Source organism: Rhinatrema bivittatum, chromosome 14, assembly GCF_901001135.1.
Source record: "Rhinatrema bivittatum chromosome 14, aRhiBiv1.1, whole genome shotgun sequence".
Lineage (NCBI taxonomy): Eukaryota > Metazoa > Chordata > Amphibia > Gymnophiona > Rhinatrematidae > Rhinatrema > Rhinatrema bivittatum.
In genome coordinates, this window is record NC_042628.1 from 68,449,547 (window position 1) to 68,473,407 (window position 23,861).

Sequence of the window (23,861 nt, forward strand, 5' to 3'; positions counted from 1 at the left end):
ATCGTCTCAGCATCCGCAGTTTAGCAAAACCTTCATTGACTTTTTTTGCTATATGAGCTTTCATATTCAATTCAAAATCTATAATGAGTCCTAAATTCCTTGCTGTATCATTTAATTTAAAACTTGTGTTGTTATTTAAAATAATTACTTTCTGTTCTAAATTAACATTTTTCCTTCTAAAACCATAAACACAGATTTGTCCGTATTTAAAATCAGTTTCATTTGAACTAAAAGTTGCTCGATTATCTTCAAATGCATCTGTACCATTTTAAAAGTGTTTTATAAATTATTTTCTACTGGAAATAAAATCTGAATATCGTCTGTGTAAATGAAATAAATTAAGCTAAGACCGGTTAAAAGATGACACAGAGATAATAAATAAAAATATTAAAAAGGGTAGTGGATAGGGTTGACCCCTGAGGAACTCCTGTATTTAATTTTACTTTACCTGAGGTGGCGTTTTTTTATTTTTACCATAAAAGTTCTACCCTCTAAAAAAGACGAAAACCATTTTAAAAGTGTTATTAGCTAAACCTATTTCATGGAGTCTCATTAAAAGAATCTCGTGATCTACCGTGTCAAAGGTGGCTAAAAGATCTAACATTACAAGTAGGTACCTTTGGCCTCTGTCAAATCCCCTTAGTAAGATATCAGATAAGGACAGTAACAGTGTTTCGGTGCTATGTAATCTAGGGAATCCATGTTGTGCTGGGTATAATATTTCATTATTTTCTAGATAATCAGTAAGTTGTTTATTTACAACCTTTTCAATTAGTTTTGCTAAAAACGGTAAATTTGAAATAGGTCTATAATTCTTAAGATTTGTATCAGCTGAGAGAATACTTGTCAGATCACGACATATTACACCCAAACCAACACGGGTTTAGAAAAGGTTATTCAACAGAAACCCTCCTTCTCTCTTCATTCGATACATATGTAAGAGGATTTGATTCTAACACAGATTATCTATTACATTTTGTTAGACATCTCTGCAGCGTTTGATACGCTTGATCATAAAATTCTTCTATCTAGGCTTCAAATGATAGCTATTTTCGAACCGCTGTTGGCAAGTAAATTTCAAAGGTAAAACTTCACAATTCTATACCCAAACTACCGGGGTCCCACAGGGGTCCTCTTTGTCCCCAGGGTTGTTTAACATCTACCTTCTCCCATTGTGCCAGATATTATCAGCACTGGATGTCCAATATAAAATTTATGCGGACGACATACAACTTTATGTCCCTTATAAATCATCCTGGACTGAGACCATCTCATTATGTAATTTGTATGTAAAGACAATTGAGCAATAGTTAAGCCACAGCCGGCTTAAGCTCAATTAAAAAAAACCAGAGCTTCTTCTTTTAAGTGTGATCGAGAACCCTACAAATTGTCCACCTTCCTCGGTCATACTAGGTACAGAGGTTATTGAAGTAAAAAGAGTAGCTCTTAACCTGGGAATACAATTAGATACCAATCTGTCTCTAACACATCATATCTCTCATCTAGTTAAGAATTCATTCTTCAAACTGCAGACAATAAAGAGATTAAAACCATTACTATTTAAATCAGATTTTCAAATGGTTCTTCAATCTCTTATTTTTTCAGGATTGGACTATTGTAATAGTCTTTTTTTGGGTTTACCAGACTCGACCTTTGCAACAGATTCAGAATTCTGCTGCTTGATTAGAGGTGAATGGAGTAGATGTAACTCCATTTACAGTAGAGAATGTATGGGAAGAGCTGGGGAAACTGAAAGTAGACAAAGCCATGGGGCCTGATGAGGTTCATCCCAGGACACTGAGGGAGCTCAGAGATGTGCTGGCGGGTCCGCTGTGTGACCTGTTCAATAGATCCCTAGAAACGGGAGTGGTGCCGAGTGATTGGAGAAGAGCGGTGGTGATCCCGCTTCACAAGAGTGGAAACAGAGAGGAGGCTGAAAACTACAGACCGGTTAGCCTCACCTCGGCGGTGGGAAAAGTAATGGAGTCGCTGTTAAAAGAAGGAATAGTGAACTATCTACAGTCAGAAGAATTGCTGGACCAGAGGCAGCATGGATTCACCAAGGGAAGATCCTGTCAGACAAATCTGATTGACTTTTTTGACTGGGTAACCAAGGAAATGGATCAAGGAAGATCACTCGATGTCATCTACTTGGACTTCAGCAAGGCTTTTGATACGGTCCCGCACAGGAGACTGGTGAATAAAATAAGAAGCTTAGGAGTGAGTGCCAAGGTGGTGGCCTGGATTGCAAACTGGTTGACGGACAGAAGACAATGTGTGATGGTAAATGGAACTTACTCTGAAGAGAGAGCGGTGTTGAGCGGAGTGCCGCAGGGATCGGTGTTGGGACCGGTCCTGTTCAATATCTTTGTAAGCGACATTGCGGAAGGGATAGAAGGTAAGGTTTGTCTTTTTGCGGATGACACTAAAATCTGCAATAGAGTGGACACGCCGGAAGGAGTGGAGAGAATGAGACAGGATCTAAGAAAGCTAGAAGAGTGGTCAAAGACATGGCAGCTGAGATTCAATGCCAAGAAGTGCAGAGTCATGCATATGGGGTATGGAAATCCGAATGAGCTGTATTCGATGGGGGGAGAAGGGCTGATGTGCACGGAGCAGGAGAGAGACCTTGGCGTGATGGTGTCTAATGATCTGAAGTCGGTGAAACAATGTGACAAGGCGATAGCTAAAGCCAGAAGAATGCTGGGCTGCATAGAGAGAGGAATATCGAGTAAGAAAAGGGAAGTGATTATCCCCTTGTACAGGTCCTTGGTGAGGCCTCAACTGGAGTACTGTGTTCAGTTCTGGAGACCGTATCTCCGAAGGGACAGAGACAAGATGGAGGCGGTCCAGAGAAGGGCGACCAAAAAGGTGGAGGGTCTTCATCGAATGACTTATGAGGAGAGATTGAAGAATCTAAATATGTACACCCTGGAGGAAAGGAGGAGCAGAGGTGATATGATACAGACTTTCAGAAACTTAAAAGGTTTCAACGATCCAAAGACAACGACAAACCTTTTCCGTCGGAAAAAAATCAGCAGAACCCGGGGTCACGAGTTGAAGCTCCAGGGAGGAAGACTCAGAACTAATGTCAGGAAGTATTTCTTCACGGAGAGGGTGGTGGATGCCTGGAATGCCCTTCCAGAGGAAGTGGTGAAGACCAGAACTGTGAAGGACTTCAAAGGGGCATGGGATAAACACTGTGGATCCATAAAGTCTAGAGGACATGAATGAAGAACGGGTGGCTCACGGGAATGATGGCTACTACCTGGAGATAATACCCTTATTCAATAAACATACACACGATTAATGCGACTCCAACATTGCTCCAAGCTTCAACGGCAAGAGGAAATGTGGAAAAAGATTTGCATTCACAAAAAGCGGGGAGTAGCTTGCTTGTTACGGCGGTTACTACCCCAAACCAAATAAGCTTGATACTTCTCTTTCAATGCATAACCAGCATAGCTCTCTGCTACAACGGCAGGGGAGGAAGCCTGATACTACGTGCATATCCAGCATAGCTCTCTGCTTCTACGGCAGGGAAGGAAGTCTGATACTACATGCATATCCAGCATAGCTCTCTGCTTCTACGGCAGGGGAGGAAGTCTGATACTACGTGCATATCCAACATAGCTCTCTGCTTCTACGGCAGGGGAGGAAGTCTGATACTACGTGCATATCCAGCATAGCTCTCTGCTTCTACGGCAGGGGAGGAAGTCTGATACTTCGTGCAAATCCAGCATAGCTCTCTGCTTCAACGGCAGGGGGAATGAAGAAAAGTGGATCTATATACAGACAACAACCAACAGGGACTGAGTCGCATAGTCTGGGTAGACAAATGGGCATGGGTGTAGCTTGCTTATTGCGGCGGTTACTACCCCTAACTAATTTAAGATATATATTACACTTAGATGCAGCTCCAACACTGCTCCTTGCATTAATGGTGGGAGTGGAAGGGAAATAGAACCAAAGGGTTACTAAGAGCCAAGAGTAACAGATAAGTATGAGAAAAAAAAAAAAAGTGCTGGGCAGACTGGATGGGCCGTTTGGTCTTCTTCTGCCGTCATTTCTATGTTTCTATGATTACTGACAGGATCGCCTATGGCCCTATGAGACATCACATTTCCCCCATTTTATTTAATCTGCACTGGCTGCCCTTTAAATTTAGGGTGAAATATAAGATACTGTCATTAACCCATTCATTAATATATGATTCGGACTCAACTTGGCTCTGTACCTCATTACGGTTATATAAACCAACCAGAAATCTTAGATCTACCACCAAGTATCTACTTGATGTTCCCACGGTTAGGCTGGCTAGACTCAATATAACTAGAGAGAGAGCGTTTTCGGTGGTGGGACCCATACTTTAGAATTCGCTTCCAAATACATTAAGACTAATCACTGATCATAAGGAATTTAAGAAGGTACTAAAAACCTATCTATTTAAGATGGCCTTTGTAGGACTTGTCGAAACAAACCCAGTTTCTTAAAGATTCTCATACTACTAATGGTTATTCAACATACATAATACTTTCAATAGCTTGCTCTTGTTATAGCCAAACCATGTGAAAACAGTGGTCTTTGTTTCTTTTTATTTTTTTCCCAACTTTTCTTGTTTTTATAAAATTAGTATAGTTATGCTAAAGAATTAGGGATTATAAATATATATTGTATTTTTTTTTCCATCTATTACTTTACTTTCTTTATTTATATTATAGTTTATTTTGTTTTTATTATGTAACTGTTTCGTTTAGCTACTATTTTTTTATTTTTTATTTTCTTTTTATATTTGAAGTTGTGAACCGTCTTGGTCAGACTTTGTGAAAGTCGGTATAGAAATGTTCTTAAAATAAATAAATAAGATTTGTCGAATCTAAATGTTTCTGTTTTAAAACTGGTCGCATTCTTTAATATCTCGTATACATTCCCTTTCTCTAATGATTGGTTTACTATCTTAACCAGGTACGGAGTAATAATATCCATGCATTATCTTAAGGCTATGGTGTTAATTGTATCTGATGGGTGATTAACTGGATTCAATTTTTTTATCAACGCTTCAATTTCAATTTTAGATGTATTTTCAAATTCAGACCATATTGGTATATCCTTTTTTAGGCATGTTAATTATTTGAGATGGTGTAGAGTCTAAAAATTTTAATAGATTATCTATCTTATTTCTGAAAAATAATGCTAATTCATTACATTGAGTTTCTTGTAGGGATTCATCCTTTGATGGGTCACTGGTTAATTTTGCAACTATTTCAAATAAAACTTTAGGATTGTTTGAAAACCTTTGTAATTTGGAATCATAACTCTTTTTTGCATTATTTATCAATTTCCGAAAATAAGCGAGAAAGATGTGGTAGTTAGTTAGTGCTAACTAACACTGAGTGTGTTTTTCTCCAACCTCTCTCTTTTTTCCTGAGCTTAATTTCTGTTTGTCTTAGATCGTTATTATACCAAGGATTCTGCCTTTTAGTCATTTTTATTGATTTTGTTTTCAATGGATTTATTCTCTCTGCTATTTCTTGAGTTAATTTATACCATTGTTCGGTAGCATCATTGTTCAGTGGGTCCGGTATGTTTGACAATTGCTCAGAGAGTTCTCTTTGAAATAATTCAATATTGTAAGGTTTTCTATAGTTAAATGTTATAGCTTGATTCGATTCATCTATATACTGATTAGTAAATGATATAGTTGAATGAATTAAAAAATGATTAGACCAGGGTACAGGAGTCATATTTGTTTTAACGGAGTTTGTTAACCTTGTGTTTACAAAGATTAGGTCAAGCGCATGCCCGCCTTTGTGGGTAGCTTGAGGAGTTAATAGATCAAGACCTAATGCCTTAAGTGCTTCCATCAAAGTATTACATGAGGCAGACTATGGTGAAACATTCATGTGGAGATTAAAGTCTCCCATTAGAATTGCCGGTTTGTCCGGATTGATGATAGGGGTCAAAAATTCAATTGATGAGGAGATGTTTGATTCAAGCAGCCCTGGAGGACAGTAAACTAAACTTATTTGTAGATTTTTTGATTCAAAGAGAGCAATTTCATGGTTTTCTGGTACTTCTATTATAGATCTCTTTAAGTCGCTTATGTAGCAGTGCCTCAAACATTTTGTTCTCAGCCTCCATCTGCTGGCAAGGACGCAAAACCCGCATGACGTACGAGGAGAGATTGAAGAATCTAAATATGTACACCCTGGAGGAAAGGAGGAGCAGAGGTGATATGATACAGACTTTCAGATACTTGAAAGGTTTTAATGATCCAAAGGCAACAACAAAACCTTTACCATAAGAAAAAAATCAGCAGAACCAGGGGTCACGATTTGAAGCTCCAGGGAGGAAGATTCAAGAACCAGTGTCAGGAAGTATTTCTTCACGGAGAGGGTGGTGGATGCCTGGAATGCCCTTCCGGAGGAAGTGGTGAAGACCAGAACTGTGAAGGACTTCAAAGGGGCGTGGGATAAACACTGTGGATCCATAAAGTCAAGAGGCCGCCAATGAAGAGTGGGTGACTCGCCAGAATGATGGCTACTGCCTGGAGACAATACCCTTATTCAATAAACATACACATGGTTACTGTGACTCCAACATCACTCTAAGCTTCAACAGCAAGAGGAAATGTGGAAAAAAGGATTTGCACTCACAAAAGACGGGAGTAGTAGCTGGCTTGTTACGGCGGTTACTACCCCCAAACCAAATATCCAAATTACCACCTCCACCTTCCTCTATTCCTGATGCCTTTCAACTAGCTTGATCACTCCATTCTTATACTTCACTTTCAATGCATATCCAGCATAGTTCTCTGCTTCAACAGCAGGGGGAAAGAAAAACTGTTACTTCACACATCCAGCAGAGCTCTCTGCTTAAACGGCAGGGGAGAGAAAAAAGGGTTCGCACTCACAAGCGGGGAGTAGCTGGCTTGTTACGGCGGTTACTACCCCAAACCAAATGTACCTGATACTTCACTCTCGACGCATATCCAGCATAGCTCTCTGCTTCAACGGCAGGGGAAAAGAAAAACTGATACTTCACGCATATCCAGCATAACTTCAATGGCAGGGGAGAAGAAAAAAGGGTTCGCACTCACAAAGCGGGGAGTAGCTGGCTTGTTACGGCGGTTACTACCCCAAACCAAATGTGCCTGATACTTCACTTTTGATGCATATCCAGCATAGCTCTCTGCTTCAACGGCAGGGGAGAAGAAAAAAACTGATACCTCACGCATATCCAGCATAGCTCCCTGCTTCAACGGCAGGGGAGAAGATAAACAACCAATAAGGGCTGTATAACATAATCTGGGTAAAAACAAATAAGCATGGGTGTAGCTTGCTTATTGCGGCGGTTACTACCCCTACTACCTCTAACTAATCAAGCTAGATATTTCACTTGGATGCAGCTCCATCACCGCTCTCTACATTAATGGCGGGGGTGGAAGGGAATTAGAACCAAGAGCTAAGAGAAACAGATAAGTATGAGAGAAGAAATGAGGGAAGCTTGCTGGGCAGACTGGATGGGCCATTTGGTCTTCTTCTGCCGTCATTTCTATGTTTCTATGTTTCTATGATCTGTGGTATTACAGGAGTGTAAATTAGCAGGTAAGAACCAATTTTCCTTTCTTTTGAATGGGCACCTACAGCAGAACAGTATACCCTTTGGCATTGTGCATCCCAACTTTGGCATACTGTTTAGTTGTAGGTGCCCTCCCCTGAGGGGGTGCTTCTTTACTCGTGGCTATTTGCATCCCACATTAACGCATTTTTTTAATGTGTGAATAAAATAAAATCCATGCTAAAAATGTGCAGGTTTCAATATGATATTTATTATAATGGGCCTAGGTACTCTGTCTGGAAGTAACGGGCATATGCTTCCATTCATCTAAACAAGAGATTTAGGCCAAACTAGGGACAGTGGTATTCAGGAACTGGGATATAAAATCTCCTCTCTTTTCCTGCAGTCTACAAAGAGTTGGGATCTGAGATTATCACTTGGATTATCTGTGGGACTGTCATTATCGCATTCTTCAGTGCCCTGGCTTCTTTCTTTTATGGCAGAAAAATCAAAGCAAAGGTAAGAGACTGGGAGAGGAAGAGGGGAGTTTAGCATCATGAGGGGAACAGGAATTTGGGGTGAGTTGCTTTACCTCCTTATGCCTCATTGCTAAATCAGCTGTCCCACAGTCAACTCTGCATGACCTTAGGCAAGTCCCTTTACTTCAGTGTGGCTCTAGAACATAAGAAATGCCATACTGAGTCAAGCCAAGGGCCATCAAACCCAGCATCCTGTCTCTGACAATGGTCAATCCAAGTTACTCACTGCTAGGGATTGCATTGACTTTCTATAGTTTTCCTTGCTGGTAATGTTTTAAGGACTTTTCCTCCAGGAACTTATGCAAACCTCTTTTCTTAAAGCCCACTCTGCTAGTTACTTTGATTGAGGTAGATATTTAGGGGTTCATATTCAGTAGGCTGGTTAGTGGGCAAGTTATCCAACTAAAGTTAGCCGGATAACATGTCCTTTATATTCAGCGGGAGAAACGTCTGCTGAATATACTAGCCTAAAATTATCCGGCTACATATAGCCAGATAACTAAAAACCTAAATGGCTATGTTTGAATATAAGAAAAATCAATATGCCACTGCTACAGCGATGATAAATATAATACAAGAAATCAAGAGCGCTTGCTCAATCGCTGGAATGTTGGAAATTATCTTTTTAATAAGAATCAATTTAAATTTTTTTTGAAAATTATTTGTGTAGAAAATTTTGATGACACCTGCTCTGTGTTGGTAATATATAAATTTACTTTTTAGTTTGAATGTAGTGTATTTATAATATGAAGGAATTGGAGGAAAGTTTCATATAAATTCGTAGGTGTCTCCGCACCACGATTGTGTGGTGTTATAATCATTAACTATCCCCCTCCTCCTGTGTGAATTTTTTATAAAACATTTTTTACTGCTGAAAATTACTTCACCTCACAGAAGTAATTTTCAGCAGTAAAAAATGTTTTATAAAAAATTCACACAGGAGGAGGGGATAGTTAATGATTATAACACCACACAATCGTGGTGCGGAGACACCTACGAATTTATATGAAACTTTCCTCCAATTCCTTCATATTATAAATACACTACATTCAAACTAAAAAGTAAATTTATATATTACCAACACAGAGCAGGTGTCATCAAAATTTTCTACACAAATAATTTTTCAAAAAAATTTAAATTGATTCTTATTAAAAAGATAATTTCCAACATTCCAGCGATTGAGCAAGCGCTCTTGATTTCTTGTATGTTTGAATATAGCCAGCTAGGTTTTCAAGTTATGTGGCCTGTACGGCCAGTTTGTGTGCAGTCATCTACAAAAGTAAAAGACTGATAAGCTGGGCTAACCCCTCCCTCCTCCCCCCCCAAAATAATAACAGTGCTATATAGTATTCTAAAACCCTCCTCCCCTGCCCCTAAAGCTTTTTAAAAGTCACGATTTGTCCGGTATTGAAAACTGGGCTCCATTCCGATTAACCCTTTAAAAGGAGCTCAGCAAGCCTTCCCCTCTTCCCACCCTCCCAGAAGAAAAAAGGGTCCCTCTGCTCAGCTCCCGGAGCCTCCAGCGCTGCTCTGACTGAGGCAGTACTGGAAGCAAAATCTTATCTTCAAGTTTACGCTTCCAGCTTTGTCTAGAATTTAGCCAGATAAGGGCTGAATATAATCGGGTAATCCATTTAGACGGATAGCTATTTGGTTATCCGTCTAAATGGCTTTTGAATATCTACCCTGTAAAGCCTAAACAGCTATGTAGCTTAACCGGATATAATTTATCTGGCTACATTGCATGGATATTCAGCTTCACAGCTATGCCACTGAATATCCACGTAGAAGTTGCTACTGGTTATTGAGCATGTCTAAACTTAGACAGACAACTTATCCTGCTAAGTCCAAATATCGCTACTTTGCCAGATAACCTATCTGGCTAAGCTGTGCTGCTCTAATCCACCCATTGCCCGCCCACAAAGTTCTCCAACTAAGAGATAGCCAGATATGTAACTTATCTGGGTATCTAGCAGGCGCTGAACTTAAGCAAATATTCAGCGGCCCTAGGTAGCGGAATAAATCCAACTTATCCGGCTATCTGCCAGCTGAATATCGGGTCCACCATGTTTTCTAGTAATAGAATCCAAACCTCGATTGTGCACCGAGTGAAAAAGTACTTTCTATGATTTAAATCTGCTGGTTGTGTCATGAAATGGCCATTTGTTTTAGTATTATTTATCGGTTCTACCCCACTTACTTCTACCATATCTCCTCTTAGCTGCCTTTTATTCAAGCTGAAGAGTCCTAACTTGTGTAGCCTTTATCATAGGAGAGCCATTCCATCCCCTGTATCTTTGCTTTTATCTATACCTTTCGTAATTCCATTATGTCTCTTTGAGATGGGGTGATCATAACTGCAGACAATACTCAAGATGTAATCACACCATGGCTCGATACAGAAGCATTATGATATATTGGTTTTATTCTCCTTTCCTCTTTGGATCTTTCCTGTTTTGACCACTGCTGTGTATGAGCTGAATATCTCAGTGTATTGTCCACAAGGACTTTTTAGACTTCTCCATCCTTATCTATTAGTAGAGGATCTGCTTATGATTGTACACTCAGCAATTAGGTCAAGGATTGGCTAAAGTAATGGGCTGTATTTTACCTTACCGGAGAAAGAAGTTCAAATGTTATAATGGGTTCCAATAGTGCAGCCTGATTGATGGAAGGTCTTAAAATCAGAGATCATATTTCACCTGTCCTGCAGGCTTTGCATTGGCTACCAGTGGATAGTTGCTTCATCTTCTTGACCTCAAATTGGATATCATCTTTGCCTTGCCTTCTGCCTGCCTTGATCATGGATCAGATTGCCTCACTTTCTGGCTGCCTTGATCTCACTCTGTTTAGCCACCGATCTAGCCTTTACTACCACCTTTGGATCAAACCAGGAAAGTCATGCTGGCCACCAGAACCGTAGACTCAACCCAAAGGGAGGTAGTTGGATAGGCTGAAGACCTACTCCTGTGGTGTGTCAGCTACCGCCTGTTAAGGCCTAACTTGTGCTTGCACCAGATAGGCTGCACAAACTTAACAGTAGCATAAGGACTCACTATCCTATGCCATGATAGACTGTGAAGGTCATGAGTTCCGCTGACTCACCAGCCTGTAGGTCTCAAGGCACTACACTGCTTTCTTGGGATTCACAGGCTATTTTCAGTTTATTTCCTTACTTGTCTTCACTTACTAGCCTTGCAAAAGCTGCATTTCAAGTGTGGTAGCTTGCAGGGTCTATGCAAAACCTCTGCCATTGCATGGACACTAGTGAAATACAGGAGTCCCTTCAATTCATCATTTCTTTGATTTATGGGGATCCCCTGACAGGGAATATCATTGCTATTACCCAACCCATAATTCTCAGGATAAACCTCCTACATTGAGAGTAGCTCTATATACTTCAACAGTCTGTCAACCCTTTGGTTTTGGGCCTACTCTGACTCCATGAGCATGGTCCCACAGTGGACTGAGGTATGGGAGACATCAATCTTGGAGTTCCTTCTGCTTCCAACATTTTATTTATTTATATACCGACATTCAATCTGAGATATCACATCAGTTTACATTCAGGTACTGTAGGTATTTCCCTCTCCCCAGAGGGCTTACAATCTAAGTTTTGTACCTGAGGCAATGGAGGGTAAAGGACTTGCCTAAGGTCACAAGGAGCGACAGCAGGACTTGAACTCTGGTCTCCTGGTTCATAGCCCACTGCTCTAACCACTAGGCTATTCCTCTTCCCAACATGGTCTCAGCTTGATTGTTTCACCTACCACCATCACTCTCTTGGACCCTGTAGTACCATTTGGTCTTCCTCAGGCTTATACGGCCTTCCTTGACATATTCAGTAAAAAACAGGCTGATACCCCTCCCCCTGTACCATCAGCATCCAACTTGGGAAGATGCCACCTCATGGGAGGGTTTACCCACTGCCAGTATCAGAGATTCAAGCGGGGATGGAGTATATTAAAGAAAACAGACTGGAGTTTCATCTGCCCCGTCCTTGTCACCTGCTGAAACAGGATTTTTCTTTGTTGCTTCTTTGTTGTTCTTTGTTGTTCTTTGTTCTTTGTTGTTTCTTTGTTGTGTTCTCCCCTTCCATCCCAAGTTTATTTTCCTTGTTTTTTGTAACTTTCCCTCTCCCTTTTTTCTGATCACTGTATTTAAAGTTTAAGGTTCTTATTGAAAATATTGTTTTTTACGTTACGTTATGCTTTACACTCCTTGTTATTTGTAAACCGGGTTGATGTGATGCCTATCATGAAACTCGGTATAACAAAAACAATAAATAAATAAATAAATAAATAAATAAAAAGGACAGGACTCTGATAACCTGAATTGACTACTGTAGCTAGAATCTTATTACTATTAAGAATAAGTATGTGCTGTCCCTCATCTCTGAAATCTTTGAAGGATTACAGGGTGCCACATATTTACCAAGTTGGACCTTTGAGGAGCTTATTATTTGATAAGGATCAGGGAAGGGGGACAAATGGAAGACTGCATTTAGTATGAGAGGTGGACACTACAAATATCTAGTCATGCTGTTCTGGCTTTCTAATGCTCTGGCAGTATTCCAAAACTTCATAAACATGGCTTCTGAGACCTTCTACAGACATGTGTCCTGGTGTACCTGAATGATATCCTAATCTTCTCCTGGTCTCTCACACAATACCAGTCTCAGGTGAGAACAGTTCTTCAGCAGCTTCAAGAGAACAAGCTACATGCAAAACTGGAAAAAATGTTCATTAAAACAGTCTGAGCCTCCTTTTTTGGGTTATATTATCTCTAATCAAGGCTTAAAAATGGACCTGCAAAATTTTCAGCCATCCAAGAAATGGCCCCATCCTGTAGGTCTCAAGGCAATCCAATGCTTCTTGATATTCATAAATTATTACTGCCAGTTTATTCCTCACTACTTTAATGGTAGTGGACCCTCTGGCATAATTGACACTGCCTAGTAGGCGAACCTATTAGGCCCAAGCCAACAGCTGGTGAATGCACCCTGGTTAATACCAGGATGACAAGCAAAGAACTGGGATGAGGCAAGACAGGACAGGTTGGATGAGGCAGGGCAAATTGGACGAGACAGGGCAGGCCTGATAAGGCAAGACAAGCAGGTCGAAGCAGGATCAGGAACCAGGTAGAAGCAAGGCAGGATCAAGAACACTGGAACACCATGCATTGATGATAAGCAGAAGGACCTGTTGCTGAGGCAAAATTAGGGAGGACAGCAGGGGCTCTTATATCCAGTCATGTGATGACATCGTTGTGCGCTGGCAAGTCATCTTCCCATTATGGGGTCTTCAAAGGTTGCTGCACACATGCCTAGGAGGGCCCAGGGACCAGAGAGTTGGTGGCAACATGGTGACGTTCCTGCCACAGAAGACACAGACAATGTGGTCCAAGCTTTGCTGGAGGCTGCTGGCTTCTTGGGATGAGTGCTGACGGTTCACAGGATAACTCTGCGACTGGCCAAAATTTACAGTACCTCCCCTTCTAAGCCCCCTCCTAAGGTTTCTAGGCTTAGGTTTCTGAAGGAACGAACTGTCAGTGGAAGCCCCTTTCCATTTGGGGGGGCTTTAAGATTGGTTGCAGGAGGAGGGTGGTGCTGAAGCCATTGCTCAACATCTTGTTCCCCACTGGCTGACCTCGGCCACATCCACTTAAATCGCAGCCTCTACTGTGCCGATCAGAGGCATTTTGCTGGCCGCTGCCCAGAGAAGTCAGGAAAACTGGCATATCTAGGGTTGGGCGGAGAAACAATCCTAAGCCAAATCCCTCATGCTCCACAATTAGTGGTCTCTGTTATTTTACCATTGGGGAGACCATGATCCACACAGTGGCTTTCCTGGATTCTGTTGGCAGGAGGTAACTTTATTGAGGAAGCACTTATTTGTCAGCATAACCTGCCCACAACCACCTTGATAAGCACCCATACCATCTCTTCTGTTTTATGGCAGGCCTCTGCCCTTTCACCTGACAGTAGTCGTTGCCCTCCTCACAATGCAGACAGGCCACCTTACAACCAACTGCATGATTTCTATGTGTTACCTGAGGCAGACGACTCTGTTACCCTTAGGCTGCTCTGGCTCCACCTTCACCAACCAGTCATAGACTGGACAAACAGCAAGTTGCCCATTGGAATCCTTCCTGTATGTGAAACTGCCTTATTCTGGTCCTGCCACCAGTCCCCATATCCCGGGGGTACCACTCCTAACCCTACCAAGATTTCTGCCTCAGTATGCTGCCTTCTCACATGTCTTCAGCAAACAGCAGGCCAAGACACTACCACCTCACTGATCTTATGATTGCCAATAGATCTTCTGCCCGGATAGATGCCCTCTAGAAGTCAGGTCTACCCATTGTCGGAACCTGAGACACAGGCCATGTCTCAAACAGGAATTCCTCCAGGAACCCTGCTGTCATCAGCAAGACCTATCAAAACCCTTTGGAGGTAACTGCCTCTGCCATTGGGGAGGGGTTGTTGTCGCCCTTATGTGACCACAGAGCCCTCTTTCCATGCTCCTACTTCTCCAAAACATTTACTCCAGTGTAGAGAAACTACACAATTGGGGTCCATGAACTCCTGGCAATAAAACTGGTGCTGGAAGAATGGCATCACCTATTAGAAGGAGACATCCGATCATCTTTTATACCTGTTGCAAGCTCAAAGGCTAAATCCTCAACAGATCCGGTGGTCGTTATTCTTCAATCACTTTGATTCAAATTATGCCACTGGCCAGTGGAAAAGAACCAGTTGGCTGATGTCGTCTCACAATCTTTTGAGTCTGAGAATGCTCCAGAAATCTCCTCACTACATCATAGATCAAGCAAGATTTGTGGCCGCTGCTGTCATACCTGTACCACCTGGGAGGAATGTAGTCCCTAAAAGGCTCAGGGAAGTGTTACTCAAATGGGCCCATGATTCCTGTCTGGCTGGACATCCCAGAGTAACCAGGCCCCTGGAGCTAATCTTCCGCCATTAATTGTGGCCTCCAGTGAAGCAAGATATGAAACACTATGTGGAATCCTGTTCCACATGTACAATGCATAAGAACTGTCAGGCTTGCCCTTGGAGGCTGTTACAGCCATTGCCAGCCCCCGAGGAACCTTGGACCCACTTAACCACTGACTTCATCACTGACCTTCCCCTCTCTAATGGCCACACCACAATATGAGTAGTGGTGAATCACTTTTCTAAGATGGCTCATTTCACACCACTTCCCAGCCTGTCATCCACATCAGAGTTGGCCTGCATCTTTGTGCAACATATTTTCCATCTACACAGACTTCCTTCTCATATCCTCTCAGACCAAAGTGTCCAGTTCATTGCCCAGTTTTGGAAAGGTATCTGAAAGAAGTTTGGCATCACTCTGGACTTCAGCTCTGTGTCCCATCTGTAAAGTAATGGGCAGATGGAAAAGGTCAACCAGAACCTCAAAAGCTTCCTAAGGGGCGGATTTTAAAAGGCGCGCGAATAGCCTACTTTTGTTTGCGCTCCAGGCGCAAACAAAAGTACGCTGGATTTTAGTAGATACGCGCGGAGCCGCGCGTATCTGCTAAAAACCTGGATCGGCGCGCGCAAGGCTATCGATTTTGTATAGCCGGCGCGCGCCGAGCCGCGCAGCCTACCCCCGTTCCCTCCAAGGCCGCTCCGAAATCGGAGCGGCCTTGGAGGGAATCCTCTAACGCCCTCCCCTCACCTTCCCCTCCCTTCCTCTACCTACCCCCCCCCCCCGGCCCTGTCTACACCCCCCCCCCCTTACCTTTCTCCGGGGATTTATTTATAGGGGTTTATATACCGGAGGTTCCTGTATAAAATACATATCACCCCGGTTTACAAGAAACAAGAACTATCGCTTCATTTAGCGGTTTACATTGAACATTGAACATATTAATTAACATTGAACATACGCCATTAACATTGAACAACATTGAACATATGGGGACTGGTGGCAGACTATTCGCGAATAGTCTGAAACATTTACGCCTCCCGGAGGGAGAAGTAAATCCCCGTGCGCGAGCGGGCCTCCTGCGCGCCGGGCCGCGACCTGGGGGCGGGTACGGAGGGCGTGGCCACTCCGTACCCGCCCCCAGGTCGCGGCCCCCCTCGGAGAACCCCGGGACTTACGCGAGTCCCGGGGCTCTGCGCGCGCCGGGAGGCCTATGTAAAATAGGCTTCCCGGCGCGCAGGGCCCTGCTCGCGTAAATCCGCCCGGTTTTGGGCGGATTTACGCGAGCAGGGCTCTGAAATCCGCCCCTAAGGGTATATGTCAATGAGTGCCAATATGACTAGGCTTCCTTTCTCCAGTGGGCAGAGTTCTGTCACAACAACCATGTGAAGAATTCTTCTGGATCTTCACCAATCCAGATAGTCTTTGATCACCACCCTAGGTACCACTCCCAGTAACACTGCTGTCTCCTGACCAGTCACTAATACCATGGGTCACAATCTCAAACACCTGTGGCACAAAACACATCAACTACTCACCATGTCTGCCAGCTGGTTCATGGAATAAGCTGATAAGAGGCGCAAGCCAGCACCACTGAATTCAATCCTGGAGAATTGGTGTGGCTAAGCACCCAAAGCCTATATCTCAAGATGCCCTCGACCAAATTTGTTCCTAGGTTTACTGGACCATTCCCCATTCTGCGGCAGATAGGGGCAGTCACCAGTATCAGCTAAAACTGCCACCCATGCTGAAAATTCAGAATGTATTTCATGTTTCACTTTTCAAACCACTGCTTCTATCTTGGCCTTCACATCAACCTCTCAGTCCTTATGAATCAATGTGTGAATAGTAAATACTATAGGCTTTATAAGATTAAAGTTAGGACAAGTGGCCAAAGGCAAAGGGGTAGTAGTGGAAATACTACCAAAATTACTTGGTTCATTCTGACTTACACCCCCCCCCCCCAGGATCTTCCCATCATTGGGAGTAGAAACAGTAAAGTCATTGGATTAAAAAAAAACAAAACCTCTCCCAACCTGAGGTGGTGGTGGTGGCGGGGGGGGGGGGGGGGGGGGGGGGTTTGGAGGTGCCATTTGAGGTCTAGGAGGAATTCTACCATCTGGGCTAAGGGAGAAGGAATCCCTACTAGCAAGAGCTCCAGGCATGCTAACCTAGAGTCTCTGGATTGTTGCACAATCTTGGGTATTAGAAATTCAGAAATGACTGGCTGAGATGTAGAGGGAGAGGGAGGAGTAGCAGACCCGGATGGGAAAGGTTTAAGAATCCCTTTTTCCTTCTTTCCCATAAGCAGCTAATAAAGAAATCAAATGAAGAGAGGAATTATTCCTGTGGGGGCATTAAACCAGCAAGAAGAAAAAATTCTATAAAGGGTATGCCCCTTTGGTGCGCAGCTTTGGTGACGCGCGCCAGTGGCTGTGTGCCACAGGCCCAGATGTTATATGGGCTGGTCAGGCACAGTTCTCTGACATTACCAGAAGCAGCTCTGGAGAAAGGAAGGCCCTAAACAGGAAACAATGGAACAAACTCCTCTCGCATTGTAAGCAATATAAGGGTACATGGAACCGGGAGGAGACTGCCCGCTACACCTCCTCTTCCCTCTCTGGGGATACTGGCTGTACTACAGAAAGTTACCACTTATTATGCTTTTTTTTAAATTTATTTTTATTGAAGTTTGATTTCAATAAATAGAGGAGTAGCCTAGTGGTTAGAGGAGCAGGCTATGAACCAGGAGACCAATGTTCTAGTCCCAGTCCATTATCTCAGAACCAAAATAAAAAAAAAAACAAACTACAAACATATTTAAAAAAACAAAACGAAGATACATTATACAAAGAAATGTATCCTCATAGTAGACATATATAATGATCTTAGGGCTAATTAACCATACAGTTCAAGATAAACACAAAAGAATAACACTGCCCTCTTATATAAAACTCATCTTAAATGGGTTGAGAAGGTGCAGTATATCTGCACTTAATGAAGTCCTGCAGTTGCCCAGGGTAAAAAAAAACATATCTAATATCATATATTTACATGGATGTTTAACAACAAATGAGGCACCTAAAGCTAACGTCTCATAACAAGACATTTTTTCCTGCACTCTTGAGTAGATCTAGCTAAATCTGGCAAAATCCACATTTTCTCCCCCTTAATCAAAACTTCACAATTGTGAAAAAACAGACAAAGAATATTATCACGATCTTGTAAGAACACAAAAGAAATCAACAGGGTAGCTCTGTTGTGATGTTGTAAAGATAAATTCCCAAAAAAATCAGTTAGATTTAGAGAGACATCTCGCTGTGCTCTAACTTCTTCTTATTTGATGGCAAATAGAAAAATTTTGAATAGGAGGACAAGCGGATTCCTGAATGAACAAAATTTCTTTCATATATAATTTAAACATCTCTATGGGAGAGATTAAAGAAACCTGAGGAAAATTCAAAATGCACAGGTTTAAATTCCTTGAAGCATTCTCCAGACTCTCAATTTTACATGAAATCAAAATAGAATCTATTACTTATCTAGCTTGTATATCTTGAACTTTAGAAACAGAAGTCTAAGTTAGAGATAGTTGATTCACAAGCAGACATCTGATGATCTTAGTAAAAATATTTAGAATGGATATCTAAAGTAAGTGTTACCAAAGAAGAAACTGACTTCTCAACAGAGGCAGAAATCCCCACAAATGATCCAGAATTACTTGATGAGGTTTAGCAAGATCTGGTCTGACCTAAAGAATGATGATAGCATCTTGAATCTCCGATGAGCCAATTGCAGAAGCCTCACCCGATGCCAAAACAGCAGATATCGCACTTTCAGTCATACGTCCCGTCTCCTGGAAAGGCTAGCACAACACTGCCATTTCCCGCAGCAATCCTTCAGCGGCGGCAGACAGCAAAATGCCGCTCAGTAAACAAGGAGTAGCGCCTGAAATTCAGACCTGTCCTGGCAACTCTGCTCCTGCATGAGCTGCTCAACCAGGAGGAGAGGCGATGAACAATCAATCGGGCTGAGCAAAACCCTCAGCTGTTGACTGGCCAGCAGCCCCTTTGGCCAAGCCGGAAACCACAATTATGTTCAGTGTGTTGAGTGTGCAGCAGATGGACTCAGGACCAATGGGTATAGGGTGCTCCTGATAGCAGTTGGAGACGGAATCAGATTTCAATCTGACGTCAGCCCTAGTACATATACCCCTGCAGGAAGCCCTGCTCCTTAGTATTTTCCGTCTCCATAGCATTTCGGGACTCTATACATGCTTGCAAGCGTTAAAGTATTCTAACCAAAGAAATCTTACCTCTACAGACGAGCCCCACTCTCCTGCAGTGATACCTATGGGTCCCTCCCCCAGTTGAGAATTCCTGAGGTGATTTCCGCGATCCCTCAGAGGTAGGCCTCGGTCCGGCAGCCGGTTCCCGGCGTGGACTTAGTCCCCGGCAATGGGTGTGGCTGAGAGGCAGTGGGTGCAACTTCAAGCGCGGCAGTGAAGGTACTTTTCCCTCTCCCCCCGAAACCGGGAAACGCCAAGACAAGATAAGGTAGAAAACTTCTTAAAAGTCTCCGGTCTCTGAGGCTCGAATAGCCGCACAGATCACCAGTCGGCGTCAGTGCTACTGGGTTGATCAGCCCTATTCAGGCTACATCCCGGTCCGATACGAGGGTCCTTCCACGTGGAGACCCTCCGAAGTGGTCGCCATATTGCTCACGTGGTCACCGTCGCCATTTTCACTTGATCGCCGCCCTGTCCGCCGATTTGATTCGGGTGCACAGAGGCGAACCGTGCGCACAAATTCACTTGTGCGCACACCTGCACACATATAAGATCCGTGCGCGCACCAGCGCGCACAACGGCGCTGGGTGCACAGCCACACGTTCAACTGTGCCGGGCGCATAAGTAAACCCCGTACGCACAGTGGCACGAGCATCTTATTGAGGGTGCATCCGATCTACACGCACAACTTCGGCACATCCGGAACGCATAACTCAGCCTCCCGGCGTACGCTTGAACGCACAAACCAGAGTTTTCTGCAATCCTACGCGCACAAAACATGGCACCACCGGACAAGAAGCTCAAGGCTCAGGGCCTCTGCCCAGCATGCCACATTAGAGCTGCGCAGCATGAAGAGGCCACAGCCCTGTGTCTACAGTGCGAGGAGGCTCTGGGTGAACCAGGCCAAGATCCCCTCAGCCGGCACTGGGATCCGGATCCACCGACAGTACATCGGATTTGGCTACCCCCAGCGGGAGCCTCCCTCAAATGGGGCTCCCCGGGGATGCAGCGCCTCTCAATTTAGACCCAGCATCTTTCTCCTGGGTAGAATTCTTCAAAGGCCTACATACCTTTGTCCACATGCAACCGGCGCCTCCCCAGAGGACCCTAACATCCCGGGACCCTCTAAACCCAGAGAAGTGCCCCTCCCGCCCCAACTTTGTGGACACGGACACCTCAGACGAGGATCAAGACTCCCTGGAGGAAGGGGAAATCCCTCCAGGAACGGAACCTTACCGAACCATGAGGCGGTTCTTCGCCAAAGACGAACTATCAGACCTCGTGGCTCACAGCTTGAAAGAACTCACTATCCCAGGCACGAGTGCCACAGGGGAACTGAAAACAAACCACCTCCTCGAGGGACTATGTCCGGCCTCCCGACATTTGCCTTTGCTGCAAGCTATTCAACAGCTGATTGACCTGGAATGGGAGGCTCCAGAGGTCACGTTCAAGGGGGGACGGACCCTAGGAGCCCTATACCCCCTGGACCCCGATGCCAAAGATCTCCTGGCATTCCCCAAAGTGGATGCCATGGTCTGCGCCGTCTCAAAGCTCACTACCATCCCAGTCGAAGGAGGAGCGGCACTCAAGGATGTCCAGGACAGACATCTGGAATCCATTCTCAGTCATTCGACGTATCAGCTATGTCACTGCAGATCGCGGCCTGCTGTGCCGTGGTGACATGCGCCTGCTTATCAAAGACCAGGAATGCCACCACACCCGAAGCACTAGAACCAACAGTATCATTCCTCACGGATGCGACCTCCGACCTGGTGCTCACCGCAGTCAGAGTCCGTTGTGGCAGCCAGAAGGCAACTCTGGCTCCGAAGCTGGTCAGCTGACGCGACGTCCAAGATGAGACTCACGAGAATGCCTTTTAAGGGGACCCCTTCTGTTCAGAAGCAAACTGGATAAGTTAGCCGACAAATGGGGCAAATCCCCAGTACCGTGGCTACCGGAGGACAAGAACAAGAGAAGCCAGCGCCCCTCCCCCCAAATATCCAAGGACAGGGGATCACAGCGCTTCAAACCGTACAAAAGTACATGCCAAGCATCCCGCCCCGCAGGCAAGGGCCAGTCCTTTCGGAACAAACACAACAAAAGGGGAACCGGCGCGGGTCCAAGCCCCAGCCGCACCCTGCAATGAAGATCAGCTGACCCAACCACAGGAAGAAGCCATAGGGGGCAGACTTGCCCTATTCTACCAAAGATGGGTCAAGATAACATCGGACAAGTGGGTCCTAACCATCATTCGAGAGGGATATTATCTGGACTTCCACAACATTCCTCCGGACAAATTTGTGAAATCTCCCTGCCACGACCCTTCCAAGAGGACGGCAGTGGAAACCACACTGACCAAATTGCATGGAAACCCTATGCTTGGTCATAAGGGTGATACAGCCGGGAGAATTTCTCACATCCCTGGATCTGTCAGAGGCCTACTTACACATCCCGGTCCATCACAAGCATCAGCGTTTTCTATGTTTCGCGATCCTGGACCACCACTACCAGTTCAGGGCACTACTCTTTGGGCTAGCCACAGCACCCCAAACGTTCACCAAAATCCATGGTCGTAGTGGTGGCGACACTGAGGAAAGAAGGAATCCTCGTACACCCATATCTGGAACACTGGCTGATCAGGGCAAAATTCCCAGAGCAAAGTCATCAGGCAACCACCAGAGTCAAAACTCTACTGGAGAACCTTAGGTGGGTGGTCAACACAAACAAGAGCTGTCTGTAGCCCTCCCAATCTCTGAAATACCTGGGAGTCCGGTTTGACACCAGACAAGACAAGGTCAACACAAACAAGAGCTGTCTGTAGCCCTCCCAATCTCTGAAATACCTGGGAGTCCGGTTTGACACCAGACAAGACAAGGTCATTCTGGAGAAGGTTTTCATGGGTAATGATTCAGATGGACTGAATCAAATCACGGTGAACCTAGAAGATGTGGTAGGCCTGATTGACAAACTGAAGAGTAGTAAATCACCTGGACCGGATGGTATACACCCCAGAGTTCTGAAGGAACTAAAAAATGAAATTTCAGACCTATTAGTAAAAATTTGTAACTTATCATTAAAATCATCCATTGTACCTGAAGACTGGAGGATAGCAAATGTAACCCCAATATTTAAAAAGGGCTCCAGGGGCGATCCGGGAAACTACAGACCGGTTAGCCTGACTTTAGTGCCAGGAAAAATAGTGGAAAGTGTTCTAAACATCAAAATCACAGAACATATAGAAAGACATAGTTTAATGGAACAAAGTCAGCATGGCTTTACCCAGGGCAAGTCTTGCCTCACAAATCTGCTTCACTTTTTTGAAGTAGTTAATAAACATGTGGATAAAGGTGAACCGGTAGATATAGTATACTTGGATTTTCAGAAGGCGTTTGACAAAGTTCCTCATGAGAGGCTTCTAGGAAAAGTAAAAAGTCATGGGATAGGTGGCGATGTCCTTTCGTGGATTGCAAACTGGCTAAAAGACAGGAAACAGAGAGTAGGATTAAATGGGCAATTTTCTCAGTGGAAGGGAGTGGACAGTGGAGTGCCTCAGGGATCTGTATTGGGACCCTTACTGTTCAATATATTTATAAATGATCTGGAAAGAAATACGACAAGTGAGATAATCAAATTTGCAGATGACACAAAATTGTGCAGAGTAGTTAAATCACAAGCAGATTGTGATAAATTGCAGGAAGACCTTGTGAGACTGGAAAATTGGGCATCCAAATGGCAGATGAAATTTAATGTGGATAAGTGCAAGGTGATGCATATAGGGAAAAATAACCCATGCTATAATTACACGATGTTGGGTTCCATATTAGGTGCTACAACCCAAGAAAGAGATCTAGGTGTCATAGTGGATAACACATTGAAATCGTCGGTTCAGTGTGCTGTGGCAGTCAAAAAAGCAAACAGAATGTTGGGAATTATTAGAAAAGGAATGATGAATAAAACGGAAAATGTCATAATGCCTCTGTATCGCTCCATGGTGAGACCGCACCTTGAATACTGTGTACAATTCTGGTCGCCGCATCTCAAAAAAGATATAATTGCGATGGAGAAGGTACAGAGAAGGGCTACCAAAATGATAAGGGGAATGGAACAACTCCCCTATGAGGAAAGACTAAAGAGGTTAGGGCTTTTCAGCTTGGAGAAGAGACGACTGAGGGGGGATATGATAGAGGTGTTTAAAATCATGAGAGGTCTAGAACAGGTAGATGTGAATCGGTTATTTACTCTTTCGGATAGTAGAAGGACTAGGGGACACTCCATGAAGTTAGCATGGGGCACATTTAAAACTAATCGGAGAAAGTTCTTTTTTACTCAACGCACAATTAAACTCTGGAATTTGTTGCCAGAGAATGTGGTTCGTGCAGTTAATATAGCTGTGTTTAAAAAAGGATTGGATAAGTTCTTGGAGGAGAAGTCCATTACCTGCTATTAAGTTCACTTAGAGAATAGCCACTGCCATTAGCAATGGTTACATGGAATAGACTTAGTTTTTGGGTACTTGCCAGG

The 23,861-nt window shown here is 43.8% G+C and overlaps 1 protein-coding gene across 1 annotated transcript in view; it reads left to right on the forward strand.

Moving 5' to 3' along the window:
- LOC115076330 (sialic acid-binding Ig-like lectin 5) overlaps positions 1 to 23,861 on the forward strand; it is a 114,570-nt gene that overhangs the window by 32,818 nt on the left and 57,891 nt on the right. Inside the window, exon 5 of the mRNA XM_029577629.1 lies at positions 7,967 to 8,079. Coding sequence (XP_029433489.1) covers positions 7,967 to 8,079 — 113 coding nt within the window. The remainder of the gene's footprint in view (positions 1 to 7,966; positions 8,080 to 23,861) is intronic.